Consider the following 16,148-nt stretch of genomic DNA (forward strand, 5'->3'; position numbering starts at 1 on the left):
AGATCAATGTAAATGTTATTGCTTAGTTAAGAAAAACAATAATTTGTGTGCAGAATAGTAGAAGAAATGACATCCATCCAAATACAACTATTATAAAAACAATACATATTTACTCTGCCATTAAAATTGTTTCTAAAACTCAGAGTCCGCACTGTGACGAACAGGGAGCATGGTTGGTTTTAGTAAAAACATCTTGAGTTGCAAAAAACTGTGACGAGAGAAGAGGTTACAATCCAGGTGCTGAGTGGAGCATGCTACGGTAGTTTGCAAAGAAGAGTACCAAGTTGGGTCTGGGTGCCTTGGGTAATGGCAGTGCTCCCCGCCTGCCCATACCGAAAAGGGCTCCTTGGACTAAAGTGCTTGGGTAGGGTCGAGGCTAGAGAGGATGCGTTTATTGGTAAGTGTGGTGACTTCACCCAGAGTGAACTCTTGAGGGCAGCATTTAAGGACAACAGACTTATAAAAACTAACAGTCATATCCCTGTTTTCCTCCCCACTGGTGGTGTGGACAGTGTGCTTTATGTAGTTCCTGGATGGAGAACCCCTTGCCACGCCGAAGCCCGGTTTCAGGTTTCTGCATGCAGTGGTCGTTTATAGTTTTTAGGCAAGACTGACAGTCAAAAAGTGATTCATGCAGTAAGCAAGCCGCTTCAAGGGTCCATTGCGGGCTTCTGCATGGGTGGGCCATTAATCATTTTTTGGGCAAGAGTGACAGTCGAAAAGTGCCACGTGCAATGGGTGAACAGTGAGTCACTTGCCATGCTGATTTCCTGTTTCACGGTTTCTGAGTGCAGTGGTCATTTATGAGCTTTTGAGCAAAAATAGCAGGTTGGGGGTCAGTGGTTCGGTGTGGAAGTTGAGCTCGGAGTTCTTTAACATATTTACCGTACCTCGATAGGGTTTTTACATCCGATCGGGAAAAGCATAACAAGGAGGCCTCCTGGCAGGCTTCGAACCACCTTCATCAATTAAATTGGTTTCAGCAGGGACCTCCTGACTGCGTCAAGGGTAGGGCAGCAGCACAGGAGATGCAACCATGATTCATGCTCGAAGTTGCATAGTCCGCCCGGCCCCTCCATTCCCAGGAGGGTCCATGCCAGATTGAAGTCTGCTACTAGGAGGCCAAGCAGACTCATTTACAAAATGTCTCTGCACACTCGTCTGTTGATGGCCTCAGAAAGGTATGGTTGAGGTTTCCCTGCCCGATGGTAAGTGTTCAGTGGGAGCAGGAATGCCTACAATTTTGGCTGCATATTGAAGGATGTGTACATTCGAATGGCCTTCTCTTGGGGGTGCCAGACAGCTGCTCTCCAGGGCTTTGCCCAAGTCTGTTGTTTATAAATTGAATAGAAGGTGTGCAAGGATGCAGCCGTACTTCAGGCCGCCTTGGATGGTGATTTTGACGGTGACTGTGCGTCGCCTGGTTCTCACTCGAACCCATGTGTGGGAGTACAGAGAGATAATAGCCTCTAGTATATTTTCTTCTGAGGCATTCCTTACTTCCCACATTACTTTTTTGTGTTCTTTGTGCAAGTTGAAGATGTTCATTGAAGTTTTAGCAGTGAGGTTGAGCTTGAGGGTGCGCAAGGACCTTCTTAATGCTCTCCGTGCTGTGATGATGGCCTTGTTGACTACAGATTAAACTGCTCCTTCCTTTTTGCTTTTCAATGTTGCTTGCAGCCTCCGGCTGCTAGTAGGAAGTCAATTAACTTCTCTCGAGGTGGTATTGGGATCTGAAGACACCTTGCCGAGCCACTTAACCTACATTGGGGTGCCTGTCCCTCTCCATTTGATCCTCCTGACTAGTTTTGTTGCTTCTGCATGCGTAGGGGAGCCTACTAAATGACCGCAAATCAACAGTCAGGGAGGTTGTGATCACTTTTGGACCTGTTTGGGATATCAAAGTTGATGAGATGACTCAATAAGGATTCAGATTGGATTGTCGGTACTCAGAAGGCTGTTTATTTATGCCTGTTATTTGGCTTTCCATGCAGACTTGCTGGCACTACCTAGATACCTGATATTAAAGTCCCCTGCAAACAGAACAGAAGCAGTCTTAAAGGTTGTCAGTTGCAGAAAGCTTTAGTACTTTGGGCGCATTAGAATAGCACTTTATTAGGAACAAGGACTTTTTTTTGTGACTAAGTTTTATCACCGAGATTATTGCAGTTTGCAAGGCTGGAGAATTTTGGTTGACAGTCACAGGGACAATCTTGCCGGAGTACTTAACAAAGATTGAGAATCCTCCCGATGGATGGCCGAATAAGTTGATACGTATTTCTGGCTTAAAAAGCTTGCAGAGGCAGTGTAGACCTCTTGGGCTGAGGGCAACTTTGCTTGTCAAAGTTGACCTGAGGCCGCCACGTTCCACAGTGTTGTGGCCTGAACTGGAGGGCACCCTAATGTTACCTGTTGTGGCAGTCATCAGGGTGGCGTCTCGAGTGCTAATGCAAGGATACAAGTAGAACCCTTCTGTAAAAAGGCATTAGTGAGCTAGGTTGGTGGACAGTTCTGATCATTTTTGAAGGTCAGTCATGTAATTCACCTTGTAAAATGTCAGTGTTTAACTTCTTGTAACACTTTTCTCAGGCTTGGCAACAGTGAAGGTACACTTCCCTATTCCAGTAATTACTTAGCTCCACTCGTCATTAAGGAAGTGGAAATCAGTAAGTTAATAAAGTGTGCTTTCAAATAAAAAAGAAAAATAATTATGTTTAAATATCAAGTCTCATTGGTGTGCCCAACTACTTACTTTGGATTATTGTGTTTTCCAGCACGAAGCTGCTAAAGTATTGCAAGACGCCATTAATGAATTTTCTGGTACACCTGAAGAATTGCGCATAATGATAGCTAATTCCGACATGGCCTTAGCACAAGGTGATATTGAACAAGCCTTAACTATGTTGCGAAACATCACATCTGAGGAGACCTATTTTATACAAGCTAAAGAAAAAATGGCAGATATTTACCTTCATCACAGAAAAGAGAAGAAGTTATATGTCAGCTGCTACAGGTAAGCAAGGATTGTATTTTCTCATGCCAAAGAATTGTGGTCCGTGGTCTTACTACAAATTCTTCATAGTCTTCAGTAGAAGCTATCAAGTGCTTGGGTGCCGTGCAAAATGAGTAATTTTCTCAACTTTGTTTTATGTCATGTCTTGCCCTTCAATAACAGAAACTCAGTTTGGTGTGCTTCAGTATCTTGAAAGGGCTTGCATTACATACAATCCTTGATAGAGAACTCCACGTCTTGCCGGCGGCAACGTGGTAGCTAAAATGTGCTAAGAGGCTGTCTATAGGAGTAGCTGTTGACCAGTTTGTATTTCTGAATAGGAGCAATGATAATATCGTCCTGTAAATATAGTGTATTTAGAATATTAACTACACTGTATTGTGAAGTTAAGAACATCTAAGCATGTTAGAGATATTATTCTTAACTCCACATGTAAAGACATGAAGATACAGCTAACCTTGATTCTGCTTCTACTTCTTTCCTCGTTCATGAGGTGTTTTTGTACAGCAACATCCCTACTCTGAAAAAGGTGTATGGCTACTGCTTATGTGACCTACTGTGATTTATGCGATTTATGTGATTTATTGTGCACTCTTGACACCATCTTTGCCTTGTTTATGTTGCCATATGTATTACTCAGCCTTTTCTGATTTCTCCTCATCTTTTTGTTTTTCATGCATATGGCACCCAGGTTCCCCTCCAGCTAGGTTGTTTTATTGTCCTGGTTGCACCTCAATTTGGCGTTCTACAACATAAACCATCCTGGTAGATCCTTGCATCTAGAATATTAGAATCCATGAAATATAACAGAGGCCATGTAGAGAAATTTTTAACTGACATATTTTAGCTTTATATTATGCAGCCCTCTCTCGCGCCACCTCGTTCATCACACTTCTAGGCAAGGTGCCCCAAGGCAAGATAAGAGCACCTCTCTAATCACTCATACAAGATGCCAAAACGCTTCCTACATCACCCACAACAGTCTGCTAAACACGCACTTCTCCTCCTGTAGCAAGCCACTTGTCCAAAAATACTATCATACAATGGAGAAAAATGTTACGTTGTGGCCTTTACCAGTGTGTAGTTACAATTAGGTCAGGGTTTCCATAACAAGCGTTTTTTGTTTTATTGATAAGTTCATCCACCTCAGCTCTTTCCTGGAAATTTGAGGGTGGTCCGTCAAGCTTGGAACAAGAAAAAGGCAGGTCCTAAAACGTTGATTTCCCATGTTATTTCTCATAGCAAACTTCTGTTGCAGATACAGAAATCAAGGCTGAAATGGATTACATGAAACATGGCAAAAAAGTTATACGTTTCCTCAAAACGTGCTTTTTGTGATTTGGTGTAAATCTGTTCAGCCGTTTTTGAATAATTTGTGTTTAAAGAGGTGTTTATGAAGGGGTTCAAAATGGCTGGACATGCATTGTTGGTGTCCAGTTATGCTCTGATTGGACACTTTTTAAAGGGGACTAGTCAATCTTGATCGTCTGGCCAGCACATGGACAATATGCTGTGGCAGCCATTACAGCACTGAGGGACTTGGCCCCCACATCCTGAAACGAAATGAGACAAAAATGTAAGAGGTAGAGTGATGCACCCTGAGCCCCAGGGGCCTGTGAGGGGAGGGGCTGGGGGGCAAAGGGAATCCTCTTGATTGGCTGGCCACTACAGCAGCAGTATGTTGTGGTAGCCATTATAGGACTTGGTGTCATGGTCCTCATTGAAATTTATTGTAGTTCGTGCCAAGATTTGAAGAGTACTTCTAAGTGGTGCTAACAAATTTTTGTCATAATATAAATTATTTGTTGATAGGTGTTATACTCATTTTTGGAATTCTGGTGATTACACCCTGTGTACGTGCTGCCCCTTGCAGGGATTTTATGAACAAAAAACAGATTTCTTTCGTGGTTTTATCATGAAGGTTATGAAAAGTGCTCCTGAAAATAAATTCACACTATCTTCCTCATCCATGTCAGAATCCAGTCTGATATTCAGAGTAAAACATATACTTTTAGCAGCAGCCTGTCTGTTGATACTTCGGTTTTTGTAATGAACAACTAGAGCCCTAACATTGTGTATTTATTACAAAAGCCTTCTTGATGGAATCAATGCTGTAAAACATTTCCTTTAGAATCTAACCTAATGAGCTTAATGTTTGTTATGGAAAGTATGGCGAGTTCTCCAGTAAGCTAAAATAAGGACACATTTCTGTTGAGTTCTCAAACATCTGCCTCATCCATTTCAGTAAAAGATTTTGAAATGCAGAAAGAAACATGTATTTCCTACACCAGCAGCATTCTAAATCTCTAGTAAACAACTGCAGCATTACCACATAGTTCTAAAGAACAGCTGTAGTTCTAACATGTGTTATTCAGGAGAAAAGTGATGCCCTCTTGAATGCCATTTTGTTGAAATAGGAGCTGTTGAATTTAAAGCGTTTCCTGAAGAGCAGGCTGAAGTAAATGATGGTTGAGATGTTCCCTGAAGAGGATGAGTTCCTCTTTGCCCAAAATGCACAATAAGATATTCCCTTAAAATACCAATGCGATAAGAAACACTGGGGCAAACAGGGTTAGCATTTAGTTAACAAGTTGGAATATTCAGGCATGAGGGCTCTGAATGGAAGAACGATTGAAGACACTCCATCTCGTAGAAAACACTTAGTACCAAACTCTCCATCAATCAGTGACTAGACCTTTGATTCACTTAACTTATTTTGTTTGCTAAAGGAGTACAAAATTGGCAAAACAACAAAGAGCGACCATTTCCCACAAGTGATGAAACTATCACTAGCAGCTTCGAATCAACCTATCGAGATAAATATTAGCCCTCCGTATACCGTGATTTAAAAAAAAAACCTGATCAGTAAACCAGACTAAGTAAAGAGCAGAATGAATTTTATATAAATCTAAGGCTACCCACACTGATCCGGTGCAACAGTGGGAAGCATTCTGGCTGAAATTAGCTTCAGAATATAACAAAGGGGAAGACTGCATCAGCAACAAACAAGAACACCAACATCAAAGGAGGAAGAAAGTAACACCTGCCTCTAGTCAGGCAAAACAGAAGTGGAACCAAGCACATCGAGCCATTGAGAAGTTCTCTCCTTTAGTCCACCATCTGGAACTGCTAAGCTTAACAAAACAAAATAAAAACAGCACAATAAATAGCTATGAAAGGAGAAGAGGAGGCTACAAAGATTCTATCTGGGCCAAGTTTCTTCATGACCTTGAACAGAATAACTCAAAACATTTTTGGGAAACAATAAATGAAATTGCAAGACTAGTTTAATCCATATACCACTCCAACATCACTGAAAATATCTGGGCTACTTATTCAAGCAATGTATTTACCAGAAGACAGCCCAGCCTTGCAGCTACCCACAAAAACAGTTCAGTAGGATGGCACATTTAACCCAAAATTCAAATCTATAATCAACCACCTCAGGGTCGATTGCATTGTGCTTGTCTCGAGACTCTGGAATTTCATGCTAAAATAAAAAAAAATGTACAAACCTGAGGCATTCCACCGGCTATCTATAAAGAAAATCCCCAGTTAATGTGTGAGAAATTCACCAATTAATTTAATTACATTTCAGTCTCTGGCACAACCCCAGCCACCTCGTGCGGTTCCATCTTAAATCCAACCTATAAAGGTGGAGCTGGATCGAAGCCAGAAAATTACCGACTAATAGAATCCATTTAGACTGATGCAAAGTACTTTCCATCAGCTCTCCTGGCTGAACTAACCACCGGGTCAGCGACAAACAACATTATTCCCTTAAAGAGGGTTTATGAGAGGGTTGGGGACGACAATTGATCTTTTGGTGCTGACGCTGATCATTAACACAATGAAGAAAACAAACCAACCTTTACTTCTGTGTTTCGTTCGATTCTAAGTTAGCCATTGATTGCATCAGTCGCGAGAAATTATGGTTCAAATTTGTCAAATGGGGCATTTCCCAACTTCTTTTGAGAGGGATACAACAAATGTATTCCAAACTCGGATCTTAATAAAAATAGGCAGTGGTACTTGCGTCTCATGGTAAAGTATGGACGCATCAAGGCTGCAAGCAGTGTGTTTTCTCGCTTCTTTTCTCTTCAATCTTTTGTTTATTTTTTATCAGACCTAACAAAGCTTCTCGACCAGACACATTGTCATCCTGTCTGCTTGGGTCAACTGCCAACTCTTGTATGCCAGCGATGTGTTCTTCTGCAGTCAAACAAAGGCAGGACTACAGCACTTATTGGATATGCTCTCTGAAAACGCCAATAAAAACATGCTGGAAATTAGACAGTTCCGGCCAGCAACAATCGTATGAGAAACTCTTTTAAATGGGCTGCGTCTTGAGAGTGTGGATGTCTGTAAGCATTTGGGGGTCCTCATCAACAATAAAGGCACTTTCCTACCACAAAAACATGAGTTAACAAGAAAGGGTAACACCTGGGTAAATGGTTTTCTCTCCCTATACAATAATCTAAACGGACCAACATTTAATCCAATGTTGACAGTCATGCCTACAAAAGTTGTCTCAGCTCTCACCTACGGCTGTGAGGCTTTACAAGGTTGAGACATTGCTTTACTTGTAGAAACAATAATGAAAATGTATTGGCAAATTTTTTAGATCCCACAATCCGCTTCACCAGTGGAATTTGGCCTTAATAAACAAGCCATCACCTCACTGGACTTTCATTAGTTGTTGCTTCAGGCTCCAACGCGCCGAAGAATACTCCATTAATACAACTCTGTGGTCCGTGATTGCAAGCTCCTCGTTGACTCCTTTAAAAGCCTATTTGGAAAAATGCATAGGCAAAATAAAGTACAAGCCATATGGGATCTGTCCTTGCCATATCTGGATTAAAAAAAAATATTAAATAAATCTATGAGAAAAAAATCATTGCCTGAGGATGAATCGTCTTCGGCAAAGCGATCGCATGCATGGATGGTGATTACTGCTTATGTCCATGAAACCTGCACCCTATTTTGGATCCATTTATTCACCAGTCACTAAATGAAAATTCCACCTCCTAAAATAAGGGTAATTTCTGTCATTGGTGGGGAAAACGGCCTGGCTGGCAACTTATCTGGGGAGAGGAGTTGGCCTAACGGCTAGGGCGCTCGACCTCGGACCTGGGAAACTGGGTTTGAGTCTCGGTAATGACACTGAACATCCTGTGATTCTGGGCAAATCACTTAATCTCCCCGTGCCTAACAAAGAATGAATGTGTGTCCTAATGTAACGTAACTGGTGCTATGTAAAGCGCTCTGATACCTGATTGGATTCGGGTCAAGTTTGTGCTATATAAAACTCTGCTAAAAAAAAAAAAAAAAAGGAACTGCATGCAGACTGTGTGAGGCGACAAAAGAGGACCTAATCCATCTGGTTTGTATATGCCCAAGATTAAAGCATGCAATATGAGAACTATTGAAACCATTCTTTAATGCCAGAGAAATGCAAACATGCAGGCAGGCAATCATAGCCTGTCTGAACCCAGAAGACACCATATTGAGCTGTCTAGTTGTAAAATTGCTGTCCAGGTTCCAAACTCCTGTTACTGCTAAAGTTTGCAATGACTGCCACAACTAACATCTATGCTTTGATCCCACCAATTTTTAGTAACTAATTGTGATACGATGAACTGTTAGTCTGTAAATGTTCTCCCTAAGCTACAAACACTTATTAGAGAAAGGACATAACCATTGTAATAATTAATTTCTATGCAACAATGTTAGCTTTTAATGAAGAATGTCCTAGCTATCGTAACAGAAAGTTTTAATTCTATGAAGGACGCAAAGGCGAGGATTATGCTCAACTTTCTTCACTTTTAATATAGCAGCCATTTTGAGAAAACACTTTAACTGCAATTCCCATGATGTCTTGGGAATTTCAAAAACAATAGAGTCCAGCATGGAGACAGTCTCTTCCATCAGCCAATCAGGGACGTGCAGGACCCGGTATAGTCCCTCAACTCTGTCCATCCTCTTTCGCTGAGCGTAGTCCGGCAAATCCAATCTTTCAGGCATCCTGTTTATTAGAGTCCATTCCTGAAAGAAAGAGGGCAGATTAGAAAAACTCAACCATGGCTAAGGTTTCAAACGTTGTAAAGAAAAGAAAAAGGAGCATGGCATAGGAAAACTCATCCATGCAAACAATAATAATCAAAGCAGTTACTTACTGACATTGGGAGGGATCCAACCACATGCTCCGTGGTAACATCAAAGGGTGGGATAATCCTCACCTCTGTGTCCTTAATAGGATTGAAACTTTCCGTTACATAGTTAGGACATTTTTCATTCTATGTCAGCACCGGAGGCAAGGATTATAGTAGTTCAAAGCTTACTTACCCCCGGTAGGGCCATATGCAGCACTGGCTTGAAATAAAACCTTTTAAAGGTCGAGTCCGAAGACCAGTCTGCCGCATTCAAAATATCCTCAAGAAAAGCCCCTAGTGCAAAAGCCTTGGAAGCCATTGCCCCACGAGTGGACTGGGCCCTGAACAGATGCAGATCAATACCAGTTTCCTGCATTACTCACCTGGCAATCGTGGGAGAAGACTCCGACCTGTGAGGTTTCCGCAGGGCAATCAAGAGCTGACGCTCCCCAGGAGGGCGAAACTCCTCTGACATCTCTTCATAAGCCTTAAGGCATGCCACAACACACAATTTATGTGATTCCGGAAAAGCCGGAAATGAGATCACCCTTGTGCCGCACTTGGTCCGAATGCGAACTGTAAAGGTTACTCCTGAAGGGGTAAAAATCCGATCAGTGACATCCAAGGCCCAAACATCCGAAACACCAGACACTAAAGCATGGCGAGGTTTGTTGAAAGCTCTTTCCTTGACAGAAACCTATTCGGTTGCCACAAAATAAGAAGATTCAGGACATGGTTCACGTCCCAGAGGGTGGAATACCTGGGTTCCGGCGGCAGGGAGAGACAAATTCCCTGTAGCAGATGGCATACCAAGGGGTGCTCCCCCAGAGGAGAGCTTTCCACCACAGCATGACCCGTTGAAATAGCAGAGTGGAAGGTATTAACCGATCTATACGCTAAACCTTCCTCTGCCAGTGAGGCCAGGAAATTCAAGACATGGATCACATCTGCTGCCATGGGATAGAGATCCCTTCGCAGACACCAATGGGACCATCTCTGCCATGAAGATTTGTAACGTTTGTAACGTTTGACGGTGCTGCCTGCCCAGGCCTGCCCAGGCTTTGGACATAAAGCTTTCAGCTTCTTCCGAAAGACCCGCACATCGTCCCCGGTAATCCCCCATGAGAGAAACTCACCATGTGGGGTCAAAGCCCCAGGAACCTTTCACCCCAGGTGCTGCAAACTTTTATGAGGGTGTGAAAACAAGTCTTGGAGGGTCCCTGCAGGAGAAAATCCCCACAACAATACAAACTCCCGCAGTAGCGTTGACCCGATCTCAGAGAAAAACAGCTAAACGGTAAATAAACCAAGAATCACCTCAGGCATGAGGCTAATTAGCCTATTGCTTTTTATAACATGCATTTGCCTCTGACACCATTGATCACAAAATTTCTTTTTCCTGCTAGCCTTTTTAATGACTGCGGTTTATGCATCAATTATTGCACTTTCTTGTTTTTTGTAACTGAACGAACACTCCTTCATTTTACCATATACACATTCTGAACATGAAATAGTGACAAATATTTACATGTATATACAGTGACTTAGTGACAAGACTTACTACAATTCAAAAAACTTTAAACAGACAAATGATAAATTTTCACATGACATTAATGAGTTGTCCGAATGATCTATCTTTGGGAACTAGAACAGGTTCGTTCCTCAAGTCCTGACTGTTGGTCCGGTCCTATGGCAGAGTAAGATACTTATATCTTGATGATTAAGGGGAACGTTACACTAGTTTGTTGCTCGCGTTCTTTGGGAAGTACTGATGTCTAGATATATCACTCCCAGGGATATCTGGATCTCTGCCTATTAGCCGACGCGTTTCGACCTATGACAGGGGGGGACCTGTATTCTATTCGTAAGGTCGTCTTCAGGGCTGTTGTGTGGTTATGGTCGGACGTCTCTACCTGTGGGAACAAGGTTATGTTTGTTTTAATTTAATTTCTGGGCTGTAGTGAAAATGCTGTGAAAAACAGGGATATGTTGCGGAACTTACGTGCGCTCAGGAAACGGTGGCTTTACATCTTTGTCTGAAATACAGAGATGAGTGGTATGGATATTAGCACTCGTGGTTTGAGCGTTTTACTTTTTTGTTCTAATCACTGGATGGTGATTGTCCTACCTTTCAACTCTTTGGTTGAAGAATCCAGATTACGTGACTTTACTCAGCTTGCCTTATGTGGCGGATTTCTTCCTGCGGAACTGAAAGTAGATAAACGTATTTGTTTGAGTTTGTATTCGTGAGTTGTTTTTGTATTTTAAAGTATTTTAATGCGGACATGTTGTCTAGCTGTGGATTTGTCGAGATTTGCAGAGGTGGTGCTTAGGCGATCTATTTTTCGAAAGGCATAACGTGGCTAACGTGTTTTCATTTTTATTGTTGGTGCTGATTACTCGTATTTCTAAAGTCGAATTGTGTGCTCGGATTAAAACTATCAATAGTTTGACTTTACACGTCTTGTGCTGCATGCGAGTTGGAGTTTTTTTTTTAAAAAATGCGTTTGCAAGTATTTGAGCTAACACATTGTTATTAGGAAACGAGTGCCTCTTCGGATCACCGCATGCTTGTTAGTAAGTTTGTAGTTTGCGCTTTCCGTACCTTTTTTCTCGGTTGGGATTTGGGTGCCGGTCTTCTCATTCAAAGAATTTGTGGTTGTTCAGTCTTCGGCAATCCTCTTTCCTCGCGTTTCCAGCAAATGCGTGGTGCTGCGAGACGCTTCTGCGCATTGGTTGGTTATAAGGGAGTTTCCGGGGCATTCTCGTGGACCATCGTCATGGTAACGAAGTTGTTGGTGCTCCAAGGTTGAGCGACTTGAATAGAACTTTATCAAGGTTTGTCCGCGGATGTTGCTGCCGCTGGTTTTTTTTTTATTTCTGAAGTTTAAAGAGAAGCATAAGTAAAACGGGATTAGAAACATCTTAGCATCTTGTTTGAAAAGGAACAACGCTGGATTTACCGTCTGGGCACAGATAAACAGGGCTTAAATGATAATATCCCTTGGCACACACTGGCATAATTGGAACTATATCCGACGACCCTATCTAAAACATACAACATTTCTGATACTTGAGACTGACTAAAAACTTCAAGTTCTTCACTGAATCTATATTTCATTAGAAGAGCGATAAGACGCCACGAGTATACACATATCATGATTATCCCCTAGCTATTTTACACATTCCACACATACCGCCAATTTGCCAACCACAATTGACGCCAACCATGACTGTAAAACACACACACGAAACGAGTCTTTCCTCTGTCTCCATTACCATTCCGCTTGATAACGGCAAGACTCAACAAGTGCTTTCCATTGGAGGTGCAGCGGATAGAGGCAGAACAAGTCAACGAACGAGAGAGAACCGGTAAGCACAGATGGCCGCCGCAAGCAGAACGTCGAGCTACACTAAAGTAAGATGTTTCTAATCCCGTTTTACTTATGCTTCTCTTTAAACTTTAGAAATACGGTTTCTCTAACGCCCCCGGGCACCTCCGGAAAAGGAAACATTTCTTTCCTTAAGGTAAAAACTGTACGATCACCAAATGTGTTATGTGTTCTCTGACCTACTTCGCCGGCACGAGTGTTTCACCATCAACAAAAGCATTTTCTTAAATGTTTCCAGTGTTATTAAATCCTGCATAGCATCGATTTGATGTATACACCTCCGACGAGATATAATCACGATCTCTAAAGAGTGCACGATGATTGATCTTTAACTAATACCTGAACGCCGTAACTTAATGCAACCTACATTTGAGCCACTTGTTTGACTAACCACCAATGATAGCTTTCATAGTCTAGCTTGAACTAGTGACCATCTATAGACTCCGCTACCTCGCCATTAGATGAATCACCAGCACAATGAACTCCATCACTTCATAAAACCGCCCCCCCCCATTTTTTCGCACTATTTTTGCCAAAGATTTCACGCTGTTTTAACTTCACTTCTCCAAAATAATGGTAGTAGCTCCACAAATAATCTATGAGACAGAAATTCATGATTATTTGTTCCCTTACAAGAATTTGAACACAACTGTTTTTTCTATCTCAATTAGGTACAGATACACGGATCTGACCATTTAAACTAGATAAGTGGGAAAAATTCACTTAACAAGGAGCCACAATGCGCCTTCCTTGATATCGGTCCTGACGAAAGCCTATAGACTACTACAGTAGGCTGAAACATGTCGACCTTTACATTTTGAAAAGTACGGCAGACCAGTAACTCGGTCTCCCTCCGCACTCGAACCTTTTTATCACTCTCTGATCAAGATTCACAGAATAAAATCATAACTGAAACAATGATCTAGAGATTTTAATTCACTTGACATGAACCTTCTCACACCCTCCTGATCTTTCATGTCTGGACGCTACTGTCTAACCAGATGGTCTTCCTCCGGGTGGAGGACAGCACACATTCAGAAAAAGACCCAATGATAATGCTGTACTATTACACACAAGCGGTAACCCAGTACATGCCGCTTCCAAACCTGTGTATAGTTATGAGGGTTCTTTTATAAAGAAATCAAGAGCAAAAAGACCCTGGCTACACAGGACAAGTGGTCCACTCTCCTTTTGATTTTTTGCAGCATTTTATAATGTAATATATTCTTTTTCTTTTAGATCGTGTATCATTTGGTTATTAATTCCAATGGTATTAATTAATTGATGCAATTAATAAACTTAATTTGATCTTTGAGATGTTAATGGAGATATGGAACCAGAGACTTAAAAATGTGAGGGATGGTATGGGTATTCAGTAAGTTGCGGTAAGTTTAAGGGGCTACAATTTGTTAGAGAGAAGTCCATTGGTTTTAAAATTAGGGGGCTAGGTGCTCAGACGCACCACAGGGGGCGAAGCCAGCATTGTGGAGGGAAGGCACAGTCCTATTCAGGTCCCAGGTGCAACTCCTCCCTCCCATCTAGATGCAGATCTCTCTATTCACCACTGGGCAGACTCACCCTGGCTCCTGGAATTCCCCAGCCCTCTCAGCTCCTGTCAATCACAAGCCAGACATGCCATTCACATCAGGCAGGCAGGCACACAGCACACAAAAATGCCAACTTCTAAAAGTGGCACTTCTCCACCAATCACCATGAATCTGCGCACACCATTACGCAGCATTTATTCTCATGCGTCCGCACGAACTAAACTCGACCCTGTGCTCTTCTCATACCAGGAATGACCATGGACACACATACTTCCCATGCATTCCTATGGGAGGGCAGGCCAATTTCACCACGCGCACTCAGAGCACACACGCACTTTACAATGGGCCACAGTGCTAAAGTGCCCAGAGGCCTAAAATCACTACCACCATGTCAGAGCTTAAGGCAAAAAGTTCAGGGGTGAACCTGCCAAGAAGGGCCAAGTTCAACAGGAGCTTTCTGCCCTACCCCATTTTTATGGTGTATGCGACCAAGTCTTCAGTGAAGGAGGAGTCCTGGATTTCCATTGAGTGATAATGGCTCTCTTGATGAGAGAAAAAGCAATGTATGAAAATTGAGAGGCTGTCCTATCTTACTTGGTTCTTCTGTAAATTCTCTGTGCTAGTAGGGCCCAATTCTATGATATCCATTGGATTGTGAGGGAAGATACAATATTTATTACGTAGGTTCAGAGGGCTGAAGGAGGGGTCAGGATTTGTGTGAAGTCAGTGGGCCCGCTAAGCATCGAGGGCATGTACTGGACATGTGGGTAAAGACTTAGGTGCTGCTGGTGAAAGACTGGCCCTGTGAAGTATAAAATATTGAATCAGTTTGAACTTAGCATTATATCTTCTCTTATGTGGGAGTGCTAGTGCCTGCGCCCAGTCTCAGTCATAGAAAGAACGGTCTGCTTCTGTATCTCATTTATCTCTCAGGAAAGTTGGAGATGGGGAAGAGAAAGAAAGAGAGAAGAGCTTTATACAACCAAGTTACATGGTGCCGGCCATTTTCCCTGGTATACATGGCTTGGAGTCGGGTGAGTCTCCAGGACAGGACTCATGGAGGGTGGGCCAGAGCCACTGTATTGCAGTGTGTAATGGGTTATACAAAAGGAATTGACCCTCATGCAGATTGAATTTACAACGGAGTTCCTCGAAAGTGAGCCGCTGATTCTCATTTTATAAATCCCCTATTGTCATGTCATGATGTGGGTGTAGTGGCAGGTACATAGAGGTCCAGAGCCAAGTGGCAAAGTGGGAGTTGGGAGACCCATGATGGTGCTTAGGCATTGGGATAGCCTGTTTTGTGAGTATGAGGGCATGGGTATAACAGCTTAGGGCGAATCAAAGTACTTTAGATCACGCTTGTAGGCATCAGGTCTTCATCAATAGAAGTACATTAAAGCAGTCTCCTCAAAGGATAGACCTAAAAGCCATCCACTCAGCCATTGGAGCTGTGCAGCCAGGTAAGTGAGTAATTTTATTGTATAAGTTAATTAAAACCTTTACAAAATCGCTCAACGGTGAAAGATCATCAAAATAAAAACCGCAGTTACATCATTTATAGAGTCCAACAATAAAAAGAACTATGGTACAGTTTATGTCGACTACACAGCGTATTCCGTTCAGCTGACTTATGCCGTGCTCCTACAGAGTAACAGTTCATATGATATGCTTTGAGCGGTCCTTAATTTCCTCTTACGACAGTCTTGTGCTGTTCAGTGATGTTCAGAGGCCACTTCTTTGTAAGTGACCTACCACCATTGCACACTTCCAGTGGGCTAATAGCAGTAAAAAGACGACGACATCCTTCAGAAATGCTTCACTTAAAATATATCCAATTTAGTTTGAAAGCTCAAAGACAAGCTTACAAGAGCCCACACATTGGTTTAGGTTGTTGTATTATTCCTCGTTCATAAAGCCTTTAGCACACGGTCATAATTATTGATTAACCTGATTAGGAATTTCAGCAATGTTATTTATATACAATGTGTGATGTGATCAATGATGCCACATAATATGTCATGAGTGATGCAATATGTGAAGT

At 42.2% G+C, this 16,148-nt stretch overlaps 1 protein-coding gene across 1 annotated transcript in view; it reads left to right on the plus strand.

Moving 5' to 3' along the window:
• The window catches only part of TTC21B (tetratricopeptide repeat domain 21B), a 557,642-nt gene that overhangs the window by 225,117 nt on the left and 316,377 nt on the right, over window positions 1-16,148 (plus strand). The window contains exon 15 of the mRNA XM_085645393.1: window positions 2,775-3,013. Coding sequence (XP_085501519.1) covers window positions 2,775-3,013 — 239 coding nt within the window. The remainder of the gene's footprint in view (window positions 1-2,774; window positions 3,014-16,148) is intronic.

This window comes from Triturus cristatus, chromosome 3_1 (assembly GCF_964204655.1).
Source record: "Triturus cristatus chromosome 3_1, aTriCri1.1, whole genome shotgun sequence".
NCBI lineage: Eukaryota > Metazoa > Chordata > Amphibia > Caudata > Salamandridae > Triturus > Triturus cristatus.